This window comes from Alosa alosa, chromosome 2, assembly GCF_017589495.1.
Source record: "Alosa alosa isolate M-15738 ecotype Scorff River chromosome 2, AALO_Geno_1.1, whole genome shotgun sequence".
Classification (NCBI taxonomy): Eukaryota; Metazoa; Chordata; class Actinopteri; order Clupeiformes; family Clupeidae; genus Alosa; species Alosa alosa.
Genome location: NC_063190.1, coordinates 19,680,077 through 19,700,076, shown reverse-complemented (window position 1 = coordinate 19,700,076; position 20,000 = coordinate 19,680,077). Strand labels below are relative to the sequence as shown.

The following is a 20,000-nucleotide window of genomic DNA, read 5'->3' as shown; positions in this document are numbered from 1 at the left end:
TCTTTCTCTCTCTCTCTCTCTCTCTCTCTCTCTCTTTCTTTCTTTCTTTCTTTCTTTCTTTTTCTCTCTCTCTTTCTCTCTCTCTCTCTCTCTCTCTCTCTCTCTCTCTCTCTTCATCTTTCATCCAAACTCTCTACCCCTCTTTTACCTGGTGAGATGTGGTTATGGAGTCTTGGTGCTCCCTTACTACGGTGCGGGTGTAGGAGTCTTTGGTCCGTGTCATGTGCTGATGGTAAAGGTAACCCGTGCCCCCTCCATCCCTCTCTCTGCCCCTCTGCAGGATAAGGACATGGAGCTGTGTGCAGCCAACCTGAAGGTGGAGCAGCTGGAGGCCGAGCTGCAGGACCTGTCGTCCCAGGAGTCCAAGGACGAGGCCTCGCTGGCCAAGATCAAGAAACAGCTGCGCGACCTTGAGGCCAAGGTTAAGGACCAGGAGGAGGAGCTGGATGAACAGGCTGGCTCCATCCAGATGCTCGAGCAGGTAGGAGATATGTGTGTATTTTGTGTGTGTGTGGGGGGGGGCTGAAACAAAACAATTGTAATAATTGACATGTGTAAGTCACTTTATAGGAAGCACACATTAATGAATAAATGGATGTATCGAATCATGAGGACGTAATATCACAGGTGGTGAAACGTGTCCAGAGGCAAAGTCTCCATACCAAAGCAGCACCTCAGTAGTTCAGTAGTTCAGAGGAAGAGCACGGAGGAATAAATGCTTATTCAGTCAGATTAGATCATACCAGCGGGATGTTCTCAGCGCAGACGTGATGCTACTGCAGAGGGGCTATTTACTGTAGGAGTGTCTCACTTCTAAGTTTCTCTAAAAACATTTTTTATGAAAGTCTTTTTAGAAAGTTTGCATGTCTTAAAAAGTTTTGCCCATAAGTGAAGTAAGTCTGTGTGTGCTTTTCTCTGTGTGTTTGTGTGTCTGTGTGTTTGTGTGTGTGTGTGTGTGTGTGTGTGTGTGTGTCTGTGTGTCTGTGTGCCTCTGTGTGTGTATGTGTGCCTGTGTGCCTCTGTGTGTGTGTGTGTGGGCCTGTGTGTGTGTCTGTGTGCCTCTGTGTGTGCGTGTGTGTGTGTGTTTCAGGCTAAGCTGCGTTTGGAGATGGAGATGGAGAGACTGCGCCAGCAGCACTCTAAAGAGATTGAGGGCAAGGATGAGGAGGTGGAGGAGATTCGGCAGTCCTGCAGTAAGAAGGTGAGGCCAGACCCAATCCAGCCCAGTCACAGACACATCCCACTCACATCTCTTACAGACTGGACCCAATCCAGCCCAGTCACAGACACATCCCACTCACATCTCTTACAGACCGGACCCAATCCAGCCCAATCACAGACACATCCCACTCACATCTCTGGATCAGTTTTGCTAAAGCTAATGCTAAGATGCTAACAACATCAGGATAATGGGTTTAGAAGCCATCCAGGGAGCACACATGCATATCATCAACTAAAAATAAACAAGGTCTTTCTGACATATCCACAAATTTTAGGTATTTGTACTGACTAATACAAATAATTTGATTTGGTGCAAAAAATAATGTTATTTATACAATTATAAAATATTATTTACATTAAAAAATAATATAATGAAGGTTATTTGATTATGGATTTTCAAACACACTTTTCTCAAATGTGCACTTGCACTTTGTTAATTCTCATGTCAAGAAGAGAAGAAGATGTTTGTTTGCTTATGATAAAAGATATAAATCCACACAGAAGGATCTGCGGTTCTGCCCTGTTCCTCTAGGTCAGTTGATGCGTTGGTGCTGACCATACAACTCGCTCTCAGTCGGGAGAGCGCCATTGTATATAACACCCCAACCATCTCACTAGCACACTTCACAGTTGATGGCTGAGAAGTTGTGTCATTTTTGAACGCCCTTGTAGATGCTAACAAGATCATGGGTCGGATCCACAGTGCCCTCGCACGCCTGTTGAGGGAAACCGTCTAGTGTAGGTTGCCTTGGGTAGAAGTGTCGGGTGAATAAACGACTGCGACTACATGGGCGGATTAGGCGTGGAGGTTCTGGAGAGCTGTATTGAAGCTCATTTCCTCACACACACACACACTCACACACATACTCTCACACACACATACTCACACGCACACACACACATACTCACACACACACACACATATACTCTCTCACACACACACACACACACACACACACACTCACACATAAACACACATACTCACACACACACATACTCACACACACACACACACACACATACTCTCACACACACATGCACGCACACACACACATACTCTCACACACACGCACACACACACATACTGTAATGAAGCTGATTTCCTCTCATTTCCTCATTGTTATTGCGAGGGACATCCCTCTGCAGAGCACAGTGATGCACGCAGCCCTAATGCTGTTTACTCCTTCACAACGTACGCTGTAATCCGATTTAAGACAGGGAAACAACGCTGTTTCCTTATTAGCTGCTGTAATTAGCCAGTTTGATGGAAACCAAAGAAGGCGACAGCAGCAGCATTAGAATGGAAACAGTCATGTTGATTTGAAACTTAAAGGAGAAGTTCGGTGTGATATTGACCTAAAGTGTGTTGAAACATGATACCGAGTGTCTCAGCTCATCTCGGCTTGTCCCCTGCACTCCGAAATCTGGCGCTAGTTAGCCGATGCTACCAACAGGTTTTCAATGAGGGTGCCACGGGCATTGGGCTAGCCATGCAAATAAATCACTGTTTTACACCATTTACGAGGCTCAAAGTAGCTCCACACTTCATTGGTAGACTTCCGAGGGCCCTGACACTTAAAACGAGACATTGAGAACTTTGAAAAAGCACTGGTAGTTTATTTACAAGATGATTTATACAGGCAGTACCTTCAGGAAGTTTACCGCTCACGCCATCTTGAATTTAGTCACGATAAGTCGAAATTAATGAAAGTGAACAGGTATGATAAGGGATCAGATTCCAAAAATAATTCTGTGGAAATGCATGGATTCCAGTTGCTGCTACTGGTATGTAAGGGTGTGTGTGTGTAGTGTGTGTAGTGTGTGTGTGTGTGTGTGTGTGTGTAGTGTGTGTGTGTGTGTGTGTGTGTGTGTAGACCTGGTGTGATCCCCCTCTGTGTGTGTGTGTTCAGCTGAAGCAGATGGAGGTCCAGCTGGAGGAGGAGTACGACGACAAGCAGAAGGTTCTGAGGGAACGCAGGGACCTGGAGGCCAAGCTGGTCAACGCCCAGGACCAGGTAACACACACACACACACACACACACACACACACACACACACACACACACACACACACACACACACACACACACATCCCCCTATACAAACACTACACACAAGGACCCTCTGTGACCCATGAAACATTTAGCCTTAAACAGGGTCTTGTGCAGCCTGTCTCCGTTTACCCGTCTTCTGTTTACCTGTCGTCCGTTTACCTGTGCAGGTGAGCCACAGAGACGTGGAGACGGAGAAGCGTCTGAAGAAGGACCTGAAGCGCACCAAGGTGCTGCTGGCCGACGCCCAGATCATGCTGGACCACCTGAAGAACAACGCCCCCAGCAAGAGGGAGATCTCCCAGCTCAAGAACCAGGTCAATGTCTTTGCTAGTGCTAACAGTTTAGAGTTAATAGCCCATTAAAGCAGGATCACCTTAATCTTCATTCATTTGTTTTGTGTAGTGGAGAACACGTTGTGTTACCCATAGAGTAGAACTATGCCGGTGCATGGGAGTAGTTGACTCTCAGTGATTCTGGCTGTTGACTCATCTGACCTGTTGACCTTTCACCTTTGACCCCTCTCTCAGCTGGAGGAGTCGGAGTTCACATGTGCAGCTGCGGTGAAGGCCCGGAAGTCCATGGAGCTGGAGATTGAGGACCTGCACATCCAGATGGAGGACATCTCCAAGGCCAAGATGTCGGTGAGTGAGAGAAGGACCGCATCACTTCCTGTTCTTAATGTAAACAAAACGTAACAACCAATGACTAGTCATTCATTGTAGCACTGGCCATTTAAACATATCGGACAGTGTAGGTAGCCTCGGCTTTTTTTTTAGGTGATGGATATTTACTTCTCTCTCTTTACTTCTCTCTCTCTCACTTCTGTATCGCCTTTTCCCTCTCATTCCCTCTTTTGCCCTCCATTCTCTCTCTCTCTCTCTCTCTCTCTCTCTCTCTCTCTCTCTCTTTCTGCTTTTGTCACTGTTTCTATCTCTCTGCCTCTCTCTCTCTCTCTTCTCCCTTTCTCTTTCCCTCCCTCATTTTCTTCTGCCTTTCTCACTGTTTCTCTCTCTCTCTCTCTCTCTCTCTCTCAGCTGGATGAACAGTTGAGTCGTCTGCAGAAGGAGAAGAATGACCTGCAGTCACGTCAGGAGGAGGACCAGGAGGAGATGAATGAGCTCATGAAGAAGCACAAGGCTGCCGTCTCTCAGGTAACACCCATCCTGCGTCAGCATCAGCACCACAGGCCAGCACCATGATGGACGACAGGGACACACACACACAGACACAGATACACACACACACACACACACACACACACCACCTGAACCCAGTCACCTAGCCCAAACTGCTGACTGTGTGTGAAGTTGTCATAGGGTGGCATTACTGATGGCTTCATCAGGGACTCCACTGGTGGTGTAATAACATCTTTCAGCGCAGTTATGGATATGTGGACAATCTTTCTGTCTTCCCTCCATCTCTTCTCTCCCTCTCTCTCTCTCTCTCTCCCTCCCTTTCTCTCTCTGATTTTTTTGCTGACACACACATACACATATTCCCTCTGATTAACGTTTGTTGTTATTTTTCCTGTAGTCTGCGCGGGACCTGGCCCAGATCAGTGACCTGCAGGCCCAGATGGAGGAGCTCATGAAGGAGAAGCAGGAGATCCAGGAGAAGGTACACTACAGGACACACACACACACACACACACACAGACACACACACACACACACACACACACACACACACCCCTCCCAGCAATCGGTGACCTCTCCATCACTCCCAACCTGCTGTCTCTGACCTACATTGGATCAAAGACACACTCCAACCCGGTCGAGCTCCATGCACACTTCTATGACTGTTCTACACACACACACACACACACACACACACACACACACACACCACCCTCTCTCTCTCAGTCTCACGCACACACACACACACACATACACACACACACACGCACACACACACACACACACACACACACACACACTCACACACACTCACCCACCCTCTCTTCGCTCTCACACACACACACACACACACACACACACACACACACACACACAGACACAGACACAGTCCAGTGAGATAACCATCCAAAGCCACTGGCCCCTCAGTGATAAGCTCTGCTGGTCTGAGCAGCCAGATAGCCTCCTCTAATGCTCCAGCTCCTAATAGAGTCCAGCACACTCCCCCAAACAGCAGCTCCACATCCAGCCCAAAGCTTCTCATTAGACAGGCTGCCCAGATGGATGACATTCAGTGTGAGGCGCATTGCTTAATGGCATTTAAGAAGGCCTTCATTTGCCAAGTAGTAGTGAGAGACGTCGGTGTCGGTCTTGGCGGTCTTTGTGCGCATTATTGTTATTCATGGCCGATCGCCTGCACTGCTGGCCGCTAGCTCGGCCATCTCTCACACCGGAGAGGACTGGAGAAAAACAACAGCAAAGTCGGCTGCTTATCCACACACAACTCCAGGGACCATCAGTATTCATCTGGAAGGAGAGAGAGAGAGAGAGAGAGAGAGGGAGAGTAACAGAGAGGTGAGAGAGGAGAGAAAGAGGGAGATGGCAGAGAGGAGGGAAAGAGAAAATGAGAGAATGAGAGAGCGAAAGAGGAGAGGTATGGAATTAATTAGTATTGGTGTGATTGTTGTTGTAGGATGGATGGTCGTCGTTTAGTGTTTGGAAGCAGAAAAGAGACAGAGGCAGAGAGAGGGAAGAGGAAAGGATAGAAAGAAAATGAATTAGTAAAAGAGTGATTGTTGTCGTAGCAATGCCATGGTGTTTTTGTTGCTTGGTAGAAGCCTCTTCAGGGAGATGTTCTTGAATCCAGCTGTATCTTAACTACACATACCCCCATTCCAATAAACACTGTAACACACTATGCTAATATTATACCATATATTATAATACCATTTATTTATCATTCAGCTTCTCCATCCTTATCCTGACGCTTTACTCCCCACACCCACACACCCACACACCCACACACACACACACACAGGTCTCTAACCCCCAACACTGAGTATACACATACATATGCATTTATATAGCTATACACATGCACAAATGTATACACAGACGCACTAATGCACACAAAGGTCTCAGACCTCCAACCCCAAATATGCATACTATGCGCACACACACACACACACACACACACACAAAACACAAACCTCCCACAGTGTTCTCTGCTCTCTTCGCCCCCAGGTGCAGTCCCTGCAGAGCCAGCTGGAGTTTCGGGAGCAGTCGATGGTGGAGAAGTCTCTGGTCAGCCGGCAGGAGGCCAAGATCCGCGAGCTGGACACCAAGCTGGAGTACGAGCGCACACAGATCAAGCGCCTGGAGGTACGAGCTCATCGATCGCAGCACAGCGCAGCACGCACAGGGGGCAGGGGGTGACCGGGGGTGACCCCAGGGCACTGGGGGGAGGTCATTTGATGGAGGTCAGAGTTGGTGGGTGGCATTTGGCAAGAAGAATTTGGCTGCATGAACAAAGCAGATTTTTGGATATGAATCTGTTTTTGCCCTCTTTGGTTTCAACTTATTATTGTGTTAAATGTTCCAAATGTAAAGCACTTTGAGCTGCACTTGTGTATGAAAGGTGCTATACAAATAAAGCTTATTATTATTATTATTATTATTATTATTATCATCATCTTCAGCACTAGTTTTAGTTCGACAGAAGGAATGGCCTTTTGTAAATGTACTTTAGCGTCACATGGAAATGTATGGAATGCCTCAATACTTTGGCATCACATGAAACTGTCTAGAATGCCTTATAGCACCACCTGAAACTGTTTTATCCGCCTTCATATTGTGAGCATGGCATTAAATGGCCAGCTTAGATTTTGTGGTGCTATTTGATGTACAGATGAAGAACCAGACTAAATGTTCCAGCAGTGTTGGTAAGGTTCTGTTCCTCTTTCTCCACGTTTGTGGTTCTCATCAGGGCCTGGTGACACGTCTGAAGGAGAACCTGGAGAAGGTGGTGGAGGAACGTGACCACCGGGTGGCCGGGGAGAACCGGGAGAAGGAGCAGAACAAGCGCATGCAGCGCCAGGTGCGCGACCTGAAGGAGGAGATGGCCGAGCTGTCCAAGAAAGAGGGCGAGGCCAGCCGCAAGAAGCACGAACTGGTGCGTACCACTGGCCCTCTATTCAGAGACATTTGGTGTGTTTGGATAGTGTGTAGAGTTTGTGATCCCTTTGTACCTGATCTACAAGTTAAGCTGAAGAGATATATCCAGGTTTTTATTCTCTATATTGATGTTTTGCTTGTGGTAAATTGTTTTTCTCTGGTCTTGATTTGAATATTTAAGAGGTATTTATGCCATACAACTAAGAGCAAATCCTCCTTTAAGGATACATGCTTAGAAATGAACCCATTTCTTATTCTGGTGTCTGATTGTTTTACCTCAACCATGTCTTCACATCCTGCTGCTCTTTGAACAGGAAATGGACATTGAGAGTCTGGAGGCAGCCAATCAGAGCCTGCAGGCTGACCTCAAGTTGGCCTTCAAGAGGATCGGAGACCTGCAGGCCGCCATCGAGGACGACATGGCGAGCGACGATAACGATGACCTCATCAGCAGGTAAGGCCAATCTCCGGGATCTCAAGATCTCTGCTGCAACTATGACTCAGCAAGTTCTCCTAACTTTGGAACTATGACTCGACAGGTTCTCCTAACTCTTTAACTATGACGCAGCAAGTATTTCTCACTCTGAAGTTACGACTCAGCAAGTAGCTGCCACTCTGGACCTCTGACTGAAGAGGTAGTTGCCACTCTGGACCTCTGACTGAGGAGGTAGTTCTAACCCTGTAGTTATGACTCAGCAGTTAGTTCTATCTCTGTAGTTATCACTCAGCAGTTAGTTCTATCTCTGTAGTTATCACTCAGCAGTTAGTTCTAACTCTAGTCATGACTCAGCAGATAGTTCTAACTCAGTGATATTTTGGGGAAACAAACAGAGTACGCCCTTATGGGATTTCCTGAGGCTGCATGTTGTGTGTGTGTGTGTGTGTGTGTGTGTGTGTGTGTGTGTGTGTGTTTGTGTTTTTCTGCCCACTCTTGTGCTTTTTCACTCTCTCTTCCTTTGTGCCCCACTGTTTGTTTTTCCCTTTAGTTTGTTGCTTGGTTTGTTTGTTGTTTATCTCTTCACTTTGTTGTGTCCTTCTCTGCATTCTTTTCTCTGGCCGTGGGTACCACTCTCTTTATCCCTCTTCCTCTGCCTCCCTGTCTCTGTTTCATTCAGTCTGTTGAGTCTCTCTCTCTCTCTCTCTCTCTCTCTCGGCTTCTGTGTTTTGTGATGCTGTCCTGGTTTAATCACATCCCCTGAGCCTCTCTCTCCTTCCCTCTCTCTCTCTCTCTCTCTCTCTTGCTTTCTCTCCATCTCTGTATGTGTTGGTTTTTCTCTTGTTTGGGCTCCCGCTGGGCCCCTTGTTGTGTGGGATACAGTAGCTGGGATAGACCACCTCTGAGCCACTCGGAGGTAAACAATGCAGAGCGATAGATTCCCCTTCCTCTTCCTCCTCCTCCTCCTCCTCCTCCTCCTCCTCCTCCTGGGCCAGAAAGGAGATCACAGAGAGGATGAACAGACCAAGCTAACTCCCTGCCCCCCAGAGCAGGCCGATACAGGGGTCAGGCTCAGGTTTCCGGTGTGCTTTTCGGAGAGAAGAAGCACGCCTCAGTTGTTTCATCCTGACCCTATGTTGTGCATTTTTGATGTGGAGTTCCCTTGTGCGACTCTTGTCTTCTTTTTTAATCTGTCTTTCCCTGTTTTCTCCCCTTTCTTGTGTGTGGCAGTTTACAAGACATGGTGACAAAGTATCAGAAAAGAAAGAACAAAACGTGAGACCCCAACATGGAAACGTCTTCTCCCCATTTCGTTTGTTTTGACTGAGTTGTGAGAAGGTTGTTGTTAACTCACCACAGGAGCGTGCTCTATTGAGGATGTGTGTGACTATTTTGCACATTGTTTACTACTAATTTCACCTAAAAATGCATCATGAAAGCCATTATTTAAGCAATCTGAAATCCTTTAATGAGAATAATGTCCGGATCAGACCTCAATATTGCATCATTCCTGGCGAGCCTGCTCATTTGCATCCAGTCGTGCGGTTTTGTAACTGGTGAAGAGTCTCATGCATCAGTGTCCATTGGTGCTAATACACTTATCGCTCCCAAGCCATACCTGCTCATTCATCTCAACCACTGCCTGTTCTTTTGCCTCCAACACCCAAAGCATGTCTGTTCCTTTGACTTTAACACCCAAAGCATGCCTGTTCATTTGACTCCAACACCCAAAGCATGTCTGTTCCTTTGACTCCAACACCCAAACCATGCCTGTTCATTTGACTTTAACACCCAAACCATGTCTGTTCATTTGGCTCGTTTAAACTCTCTCCATCAAACACTGTCAGCTCCTTGAGTACGCTGAACAGGTCACCAATTAACCACTGTAGTGGGATAACAAACAGTGGTGGAGTCTGGACTGGATCTGGCCCGGTTCTGGTGAGCCTGTGCCAGAACAGGACTCGATCTACTCCAGACTCCGGTTCTATGTGGTTCCCCACGGGGATCTGTGAAAGGTGTACACTTACTTACCTATCAGCCTCTCCAGAACCACTCATCTCTCTGCTGACGGTAGAGAAGCCTGTGGAAGCCATATTACCGTATCATAGTATTCACATCACTATTACAATGCTATCCTGCAGTAGTGGAAGAATTGTTTTGTTTTTACATTGCAGGATAGGGGATGTTGGGGCGGTTGTAGCGTAGTGGTTAAGGAGCTGAGCTAGCATGCTGTAGCAATATGAAATATTCCATACCTGGCTTTCACCGTTGTGCCCTTGAGCAAGGCTCTTAGCCCTGAGTTGCTCCAGGGACAGTGTCCCTTGTAATATAATACATAAGTGAGTAGTTTTGGATGAAAACACCTGCTAAATGAATAAATGCAGATTGGGGGGAGATTATGAGAGGTAACAGTGCCCCTCTCTGACCAGCCATGTCTGTCCTTAAGAAAGGCTGAAGAGACCTGAGGGGCCTCATAAAGTACATTTCTCTGGTTATATCCTACACTAATGGAGTAATCGATTTCTTCTTATAGTGCAGAATGATGAATTTGCACGGTTGCATCCTTATGAAATAGTACTCAGTTTAGATCTTCTTGTTAACGTCAGTGAGAATTATAGAGTGTATCTATATTGATTTGGGTCAGTGGAAGTGCATTATAAAGCTCTGCATCATCTCAGGTCTTTATTTTGAGCACAATTATGTTTGTGTTTTCCCTTTGATTTTCCAAATCTTTTTCCCCCTTTCAATTATCTTAATCTTTAATTTCCCTTTTAATTATATTTTAATATGATCTTTTCTATATCTGTTGACACATACACAGGGCGGTAAAGTCATTCATACGCTGTAACAGTTGAAGTAAGAGAGATGGAAGACAATATGTGGAAAAACAAACAGAAGAGGGAGACTTCTCAGACACTTAATGATGAATGTAATTGTGTGTAGTGAGGGTAGGAGACCCCATCGAGGGGCCATTGTCACAACAGATTATCACGGCCCTCTGAACCTGGTTAGTGCATTTGTTCCCTAATAGCGCGGGGAGGTAGAGTCATGGGTCTGGGTGGGGGTGTTGGGCCGAACCATCACGAAAATGGGGTGTGACATGACGTGGAAAGCACTCCATTATTAGGCACCTCTGTCCAACCAGGGCATTGTTAGAGCTGTGTGTTTGTGTGTGTGTGCGTGTGTGTGTGTTTCTTTCTTTATTTGTATGTCTTTGTGTCTGCTTGTGAGTGTGTGTGTGTGTGTGTGTGTGTGTGTGTGTGTGTGTGTGTGTGTGTGTGTGTGTGTGTGTGTGTGTGTGTGTGTGTTTTAAGGTGGTGTATTTGTGTGTATGAGAATGTCAGTGGGTGTGTGTTTGTGTGTGGGCGTGCGTGTGCGCCTTAACATCTTATTGTGCTTGTGAAAATTGAATAGGAGTAATTGTGTGGAAAAATCTGGCAATTCCTTAGTTTAAATGATGGATGTTTATCAGGGCTATGGATAGGGCTTTCAAGAACTACCGCGCCTGGTTAAACATTGACGAGACTGTTCTATAGCCTAGAGCTTTTTCTGTACTGTCCTAAAGACTTACTCTCTTAAAGGGACACCAGGAAACGTTTTCGTGTTAATTACTCATCTTCGTAAGTCGGTATATGGTTAAATGACTCGTTACAGGGCGAATGAAGATTCTCTCGCCCGCCCCTACTGCCTGTAGGAAGAATATCCCGCTTGCAAGTTCAGTGTACCCGCCGACCGAAGCAGGCAGGCTAACGAAACGCTAGAGATTGTTGCAAACGTGTGTATAATGACAAGAGCCGGCGAAGAAGCAGCGAAAACCCTTCACAGAAGACGCAAAGAAAAGGAAAAGAGCTTCAGACCGTGCAAGGGGGAGTTTCGTAGAGAAAAAGCATCAGGGTTGCCTGGTGTCCCTTTAAATAGGCTGTTTTCTATAGTCTAGAGCCTTTTCTGTACTGTACTAAAGACTTACTCTCTTGAAGAGGCCTCTAGAGGGACATTTGAGCTCTTTCTGAAACATCTACATGTAACTACATCTCTGTCTCTCTCTCAGATACTAGTAGTCCAGTTATTTGAACCCTCAGTGAACTGCTTGAAATGTTTGAACAGAAATATTAAGATTTAGTCTTGTTTAGTCTAGTTTTGACCTGTATGTTCTATGGTCGTCATGTGACTCCAGAGAGGACCAATCATAAGAGAGCTCTCTGCCATGGTAACTAGCAAGTTGTTTGCATTCTGTCCGAGCACTCTTCTCAAAACACTTAGCAAACAACTGGGACTCCAAATGGTATTCATTGCTTTTTTCCCCTAAAATCTCACCGCCAGCATGCTGGTTTCACGTGGGGGTGTATCCATCTCGTTATTTCTCATCCACACACACACACACACACACACACACACACACACACAGCTGGTTGGCCTGGCCCTTCATTTGGCTCAGGCTGGGAGCTGTTTGAAATAAGCAGCCAGGTAAACTCCATTTACTTTAGGGGAAGGTATTTGAGTCCTTCCAGCTGAATGTAGACGGATCAGAAACTCTAAACTCTAACACGGACAAGTAAATAGCTGCCCATCCTCAGATCTACGGGTCAGATGATAAAAACCCAGTGCGTGCAGTTCAGCACTGAGCCCAGAGATGAGAGTGATCAAGTCAAGTCAACTTTATTTATATAGCGCATTTCATACACAGAGGTCATTCAATGTGCTTTACATGAACAAAAGCAAACAGAAATACTTGATAAGCATAGAAGGGCAATAGTCAAAGAGTTTAAAAAGTAAAGAATAATAATAAAATAATAAGAAGAAAAAGAAAACATAAAACACACAAGGTGATGGTACATAAAATCATAAAAGGGCAATAATTTAAAAAAGTGTTTAAGCGATTACATCAACGTTTTTTGGTATATCCAGTTTTTAATATTTTTTTTCCGAAGTGTTTACAACTTAGTGTTAACTAATAATTGTTGCAAACTGGTACTATGAACAAAATATACGTGCATTCCTGGATCTACATCCTATGCATGCTTCCTGCCAGGAGTTTTACGGGCTTTTCCCAAATCACGGAAGTAACGTCGACGCAGCGGTATAGTAGCAGATAGTAGCATCCATCAGGCAAGTGTTATTTAAATAAACTTTTCAATGCCTCGTTTTATGAGTAAAGAACATAGTTGTACTACTGTAGAAGTTTCGTACCATTTAGGGCATTATTAGTGGAGTAATTTACGAGATTACTCCACTAACGAGAAACTCATTCTTTTCTGACAGCGCTACTCGACAAGGGTTCGACCAAGGGAAAACAGGTTCTGGGAGGGTGTTTGGCTCGGGGTCATGGTGCAAAGGACCCTAGGGTGAAATTACTCCGAACCATCGCTTTAAGTATTGGAATAATGTGGTCAATTCTTCTAGTTTTTGTGAGAACCCTAGCCGCTGGATTTTGTATCATCTGAATCTGTTTGATAGTCTTTTTAGGAAGGTCTGTGGAAAGCCCATTACTGTAGTCAACCCTACTGGAGATGAATGCATGAATAAGTTTTTCTAGATCATGTTTAGACATTAGCCCTCTAAGTTTGGCAATATTTTTGAGGTGGTAAAAAGCTGATTTGGTTATTGCTTTCATGTGGCTGTTTAAATTTAGATCACTGTCAATTATGACACCAAGATTTCTAACGGTATCCTTTGCTTTAAGCCCTTTAATATCAAAGAGAGTGGCAACCTTACTGTAAGTCTTTCCTCTTTTTTACCAAATATAATTACTTCAGTTTTTTCTTTGTTCAACTGAAGAAAATGTTGAGACATCCAGTTGTTAATCTTGTCAATACACTGACAAAGAGATTCAAGGGGACCATAGTCATTTGGCGAAAGAGCTAAGTAAAGTTGGGTGTCATCGGCATTGCTATGATAGGAAATCAAATTGTTTGTGATGGTTTGTCCAAATGGGAGCATACAGAGGTTGAATAATAGTGGCCCCAAGATCGACCCCTGGGGGACACCACAGGTCAAGGACGTTGGCGTAGAGGTACAGTTGCCGATAGCAACAAACAAACTCCTTTCTTGTAGGTATGATTTGACCCAGTTGATGACTATACCTGAAAGTCCAACCCAGTGCTCTAATCTGTGTAGTAATATTTTGTGATCAACAGTGTCGAAGGCCGCAATAACACTAGGACTGATGTTTTGCCTGCATCTGTATTGAGGCCTATGTAATTTAAAACCTCAATAAGAGCTGTTTCAGTGCTGGGATTTGCCCAAAAACCTGGCTGGAAGTAATCAAAATACCCATTTGATGTTAAGAAGGTGGTTACTTGATTAGGCACTATTTTTTCAATAATTTTGCCAATAAAAGGTAGATTGGATATGGGCCTGTAGTTGTTTAGCATGGTGGCATCTAAGGTATTCTTCTTGAGAAGGGGCTTTACAACAGCTGTTTTCTGGGTGAAGAACAGATTTAAAGAAACTGGTAGGTAGAGTGTCTAAGCCACATGTGGAGGAGTTGAGATTCTGGACAGTTTTTACAAGAGTTTCATAGTCTATCAAACTAAACTCTAAGTTAAGTTCCCCTTCCCTTGAGGCTGGAAGTTCCAGAACTTCCAGGAAGTTGCTAAGAAGATATGTTCAGTCTGATTTGATCAATTTTGCCTTTGAAAAAAGATGCAAACTCATTGCATTTATTAGTTGAGACAAGTTCAGGTGCTAATTGTGAGCAGGGATGGATTACTCCACGGGCCTACCCGGCCCAGGCACAGGGGCCCAAGGGGTCAGGGGGCCCTGAAGCCCAAGCCATTGCATGGAATCATTGCCTCAATATCAACACATCAGGATGTAGGCTGTGAATTTGATTGAATTAAAGTATTGGCCATCCCCAAAATGAACCAGAATACAGGAAATCACATCAAACAAATTAAACATTTTCTGGGAGAGGACAGAGTCGACGATTCGGCAATAGATGTTCTGAGGGTGTGAAAAATATGTATGGTCTATTGTTTTTGAATGTAACATTCTCCAGATGTCTTGTAATTCATTATATAGAAATAAATTAATGGGGGTGCTGTGGACTGGATCTGAAGTTTGTATTTGCACCATTTTCTTTCGGTCTTCCTACATTCTCTTTTTAGGATTTTAACCGCTGGATTTTGTTTCCATGGTGCTTTCTGCTTGTCTTAAACTGTCTTGAATTTTAATGGAGCAATATCATCCATAATATTAGCCATTTTTGAGTTAAAATGATCCAACAGATCATCTACTGATTCTGAGAGTTCACTAGATGTCTGTGAGAGCGCTTGCTCAAAGAGAGCACTTGTGTGTTCATTTATGAGTCTCCTTTTTACTATCATAGATCTGAGTGTGTGGTGACATAGACACAATAAAGAACACACAGAAATTATCGGATAAGGCTAGGTCTTTAACTGTTGTAGAGACATTGAGACCCTTTGTGATAACAAGGTCGAGGGTATGGCCAAGAGTGTGAGTTGGCCCCTGTACATGCTGTGTTAGGTTGAAGGTATCAAGTAGTGGAATTAATTCCTTGTCATAACTGTTTTCAGGATTATCCACATGCAAGTTTAGATCTCCTGATATAATAAGACAGTCAAATTCTATGCAGACTCAGGCTGTTTGTGTGGAAGACGATTGAGACCATAACAGCCAGGTCCAGGCAGCAGCCACGTTAATTGGAGTTTCGAGTGGACCATTTGTATTCAGCTAAGAGACAGTGCTGGTTTCTCCTGGTCGCCCTCGCCCTGCGTTATTTTATGTTCAGCTGAGCAGCGACAGGTACTCAGGTCCAGGAGCACAGCCATGGACGAGGCCGTTATTTAATCAGTTTACTCTCTTTCACAACAACAGCCAACTGTTAACAGCCCGCATGCATGTTTTGATGGACTTTTTAATATATGCTAATGAGTTAAATTATTAAAGTAATCTAATAATTCTGCCGTGTAGTGCCATTATGTGTGGGGAGGAAAAAACCTTGACGGCGAGGCAGTAAATGTTGTTTTTGAGAGATTCAGAGTTCAAAGTGTCTTTTAAATCAACACTAAGCTGTTCCACACTAGTTGTATGCAGAGCTGGATGCCAAGGGTTCATAACAAACCTGTCTAAAATACAGCATTTAGTATTTCTCTGGGAAAGGTGAAGTACTTTAAGTGATTTCTCTCCATACACCATGGAATTGCTTCCCATAAATATACAAAATATAAAAAAAAATGCTAAAGTAAGCCACCTACAAGCATAAGGTTTAATTAACATTCATGTGACCCGTGTTTTCCCCTTTTGCTTGCTTTGATGGATGCATAACAAGTGTTATTTTGAAGTAGTTTTATTGGTTTAAAATGCATGATGGCTGGGGATGGTGTGAAAGCGATTCCTTTAATGGTTGCCTGAGGTAGCTGCAGCAGTGAGAGGAGACAAGTGTCACTGCCCTCATCTAAGTTCGGGGTTGTGTTCCAATTCACACACTTCTGTACTTAACAATACCTAATATGAGTGCACAAGTGCATTGGCTTGAGAACTCATATTAGGTATTGTAAGTACAGAAGTATGCAAATTGGAACACAGTTCGGATCTTCTCTACCCAGACTTAGATACTTCCTGTTTGGGGACAAAAACATTGAGTTGAACCCTGGTGCATGGCTAATCCAGAAAGCGTCTGTGAGAAACACTTAACCTAAACCCTCCTTCATAAGGATATTACAAACATGTCATAGAATATGCCATATCCATTATCTTCCATGATATAACAGTGCCATGTAATACAAGCATTAATGATAATGTGTCATGACAGGTCTCGATGTTTCATGCTGTGATGGCTTGTCAAGATTTTACATAGACTTTTTCATCTTCTAGCTTTAAAGGTGCCATGTGTAAGAATTGAGGTAAAAATATCCAAAAAATTAGCTACACGCATCAAAAGAATGAGAAGAAATAAGGGCGATGATGTCATTAAAAAAAAATGACAAGGTATAGTGCTGCAGAGATATCAACCTGAATTAGCATGCTAAATTACTAGCCACAGCCCGACAGGTATCATAATACCAGTTTCGCCATGGGAGGCGGTATCGCGGGCAACATAACCGCCAGCCAAACTGCAATACACGCTTGTCGGTTGTTACTTTAGGGTAGACCAATTCACTTTCTGGAGGTATACTGCCCCCATCTTTTATGGAATGTGGAGTATGAATTGATTTTTTGGCGGACATTACACATGGCACCTTTAACAACATTGACTCTAAGTTAAACATGATGCTGTTTTAATAGCTGTTCAATATTCCTTGATATTTAACTCATGACAGGTGACATGGTGTGTGTTCTCATCTCATCTGGTCACTGGGTTCAATCAAAGTGTTCTCTCCCACGCTAACCCTGTTCATCTGTCTGTCCATCTCCCTGTCTACACGTTTTCCCGTGTCCATCATGTTGTGTTAATGGTGGCATTTCTCCTGGCGGATGACATTAACTATCTCTCCGATGACCTTACCTATCTCTCGGTCCTGTCCTATGCAGCGGAGATGACTCAGACATGGACTCGGAAGTGGAGGACCGCGTGGACGGGGTTAAGTCGTGGCTGTCCAAGAACAAAGGCTCCACGAAGACCCCGTCGGACGAGGGCAGTCTGAAAGGCTCCAGGTCAGTACTCAATCACGCTGGGTTACGGCCTGTCTCTGATGTGTTACGGCCCCCGACGTGTCTCTGATAGGTGCACGGGTCAGTAATGGCATCTCATCAGTTCTCAACCGTGACGTGGCATTCAGAGACCTAAAGGGTAGTTCCTCCTCACTCCTTGAGGTTTGTACTGTGGTTGGTCAGTGGGGGTGTGTGGTCTCTACGTGTTTCTGTGTGTATGTGTGTGTGTGTGTGTGTGTGTGTGTGTGTGTGTGAGGCTCCATTAGATGGTTTATGTACTCATTCACAGGTGCATATATGCCATCTTCCTTTAGGCTTTCTTTCAATACCTTCTTTCTTTATATAGATGTTCGCCCCAGAGTCCACTATGTGTAGAGGAGTACACTGAATAACTGCAAATAGAAATAGAAACTTCCAATAGAAAAATAGGTCTATATTCTGGGCTCTTTGTTCTGGACTATAAGCACATGGGATAGGGGGTTATAGTTCAGTCCAGGTGATTGCAAATGCTTTTGTATTCAGTCAGAAAGAAGGGATCTTGTATTGAATTCCTTTAATACAGTATACATTTTCTCTGTTTCTGCCTCATCTGTCTTTCAAATTAAATCAAGTCCCTCTTTACACGTCTTTCATTCTCTCAGCATCTTCCTACTTTAATCTGCCATTTTTCTCTTCTGTCTGGACGTTGTTCCCCCCCCCCGTGCGTCCACTCTGGTGCGTGCCCCATCAGATATGCTGTTAATGTGGACGCTAAGGAAGGGAAAGAGGGCCTTGAAGGTAAGGAGGGGACGGAGTCCATGAAGGAGGCCAAAGAGCTGGACCGCTCGGCGACCGTCATGAGCTCTCTGAGCTACAGGAAGCGCTCCAACCTGAAGGACTCCATCGGGGGCACGGGCGACGAGAGCTCCCTCTTCAGCACCCTGAAGGATCAGTCGGACACGATTGACCGCTCCTCGCTGCGCAAGGCCAAGTCCAAGCCTGACAAGCCTGGCGACGACATGGACGACCGAGGCTCGGTCATCTCACAGGCGTACTCGGAGGCGACCAGCCGGGCGAGGAAGGGCCTGGACCGGCGCTGGACGTCACGAAGCAGCCCAGAGTTCGATAAGGAGTCCAGCGCGTCGTCGCTGGGCCCGAGCCGCATGTCGACGCGCCGCGGGATGGACCAGGACGATGACGACGACGACGACGTGAAGTCGAGCGTGAGCGGCTACAGCGTGCGGCGGAGCGGCTCCTGGATGGACGATAGCCCCACGCTGAGCCGCAGGGCCGGCACCGGCTCTCGCAGTCCTGGGAGCGTCAGCCTCGCCGACTCCCGCATCTCTCTCGCACGCAGCAGCCGCCTGAGCGAGTTTGGCCTCCGCCTGGACGACGACGACGACCGCATGAGCGTGGCGTACAGCGAGGGAGGAGTGTCCTCGGTCCGCTCGCTGGGCCGCAGCCTCTCCACGCCGGGCCGCTCCTCCGAAGACGCTGCCTCCACAGCGGCGGGCGACACCGGCGACGTCAAGTCCGTCAGCCACCGCAACTACCTGGACCCCGATCTGGAGAAGGCCATCAACGAGGTGCTGAGCTTCAAGCCAATCAAATTCAAGCGCCGGAGCCTGAAGGACTCTGACGGCGAGGAGGAGAACGAGGACGGAGCGGCGGACGCGGACGAGTGTCTAGGCCGCAGCATGTCCAGCGTGCGTCGCTCGGCTTCGGGCTCGGCGCTGGACTACGGCCGGCCCTCCAGCACCATGAGCTCGCGCAGCGGCTGCCACAAGGCCAAGAAGAAGAGCCGCGCGTCCGAGTCGGAGAGCTCCTCCGAGGATGACCGTCACCACCGCCGCGGCGGCGGAGGCTCGCGGAGGAAGGGCAAGAAGTCGTCCAGGAAGAGCTCCAGGAAAAGCAAGTCGTCCTCAGAGTCGGAATCGTCAGAGTCCAGCTCGTCCAGCGCCTGTTCCGCCGTCTCGTACCGAAGTTCCAGCAGTGTGAAGAAGGGACCTGGTCGCAGAGGCGACGAGTCGCATGTGGACGGACCGGACGACGCTGCTCCCGAACGCCCACTGAGTAAGAAGGAGGAGAAGAAGAAGCAGAAGAAGATGGACAACATAGTGATGAAGTACCTGTACAAGCCAGATAGTGACTAAGGAAATGCTAGATCAGAGGTGATGAAGCCTGAGAACCGTGTGAGAGCATGGAGTGACCTTAACCCAGCAGTGGACTGTGCCTGTGGACTGCATCACAAGGACCACTTTGGGCCTTACTGATTTGAAACCTTTAAACTCTGACCTAACGCCCAGCATGTTTTAACAGTCACATTAGTACTAACTAAAGTTTAGTCCTGTGAGGAATGCTAGTGCTTTCGTGGAACGTTTTTTGCGTTGTCCGTGAGCTTGACTTCAGTACTTCCGATGACTTTAACACTGTGTCTTTTCCATTGATGAGCATGGGTTGTGTGAAACACTTTCTTCACTCTGACAAGAATGTTGTTGACCTGTGTGGCCTCATGGATTTGAAATGTTCTAACACCAACCTAATCCATTACGTGATTAACATTTCCGTTAGTCTTTACTTTCTACTCGGACTGGAATTAAGACATTGATT

The 20,000-nt window shown here is 45.9% G+C and overlaps 1 protein-coding gene across 1 annotated transcript in view; it reads left to right on the top strand.

Moving 5' to 3' along the window:
• Nucleotides 1–20,000, top strand: part of myo18aa (myosin XVIIIAa) — an 82,895-nt gene that overhangs the window by 62,291 nt on the left and 604 nt on the right. The window contains 13 exon segments of the mRNA XM_048269541.1: nucleotides 281–481; nucleotides 1,091–1,201; nucleotides 3,132–3,236; nucleotides 3,443–3,589; nucleotides 3,803–3,916; nucleotides 4,310–4,426; nucleotides 4,809–4,892; nucleotides 6,434–6,571; nucleotides 7,176–7,361; nucleotides 7,678–7,817; nucleotides 9,030–9,074; nucleotides 17,292–17,414; nucleotides 18,142–19,561. Of these exon segments, the coding sequence (XP_048125498.1) occupies nucleotides 281–481; nucleotides 1,091–1,201; nucleotides 3,132–3,236; nucleotides 3,443–3,589; nucleotides 3,803–3,916; nucleotides 4,310–4,426; nucleotides 4,809–4,892; nucleotides 6,434–6,571; nucleotides 7,176–7,361; nucleotides 7,678–7,817; nucleotides 9,030–9,074; nucleotides 17,292–17,414; nucleotides 18,142–19,543 (2,913 nt within the window). The 3' untranslated portion in view covers nucleotides 19,544–19,561.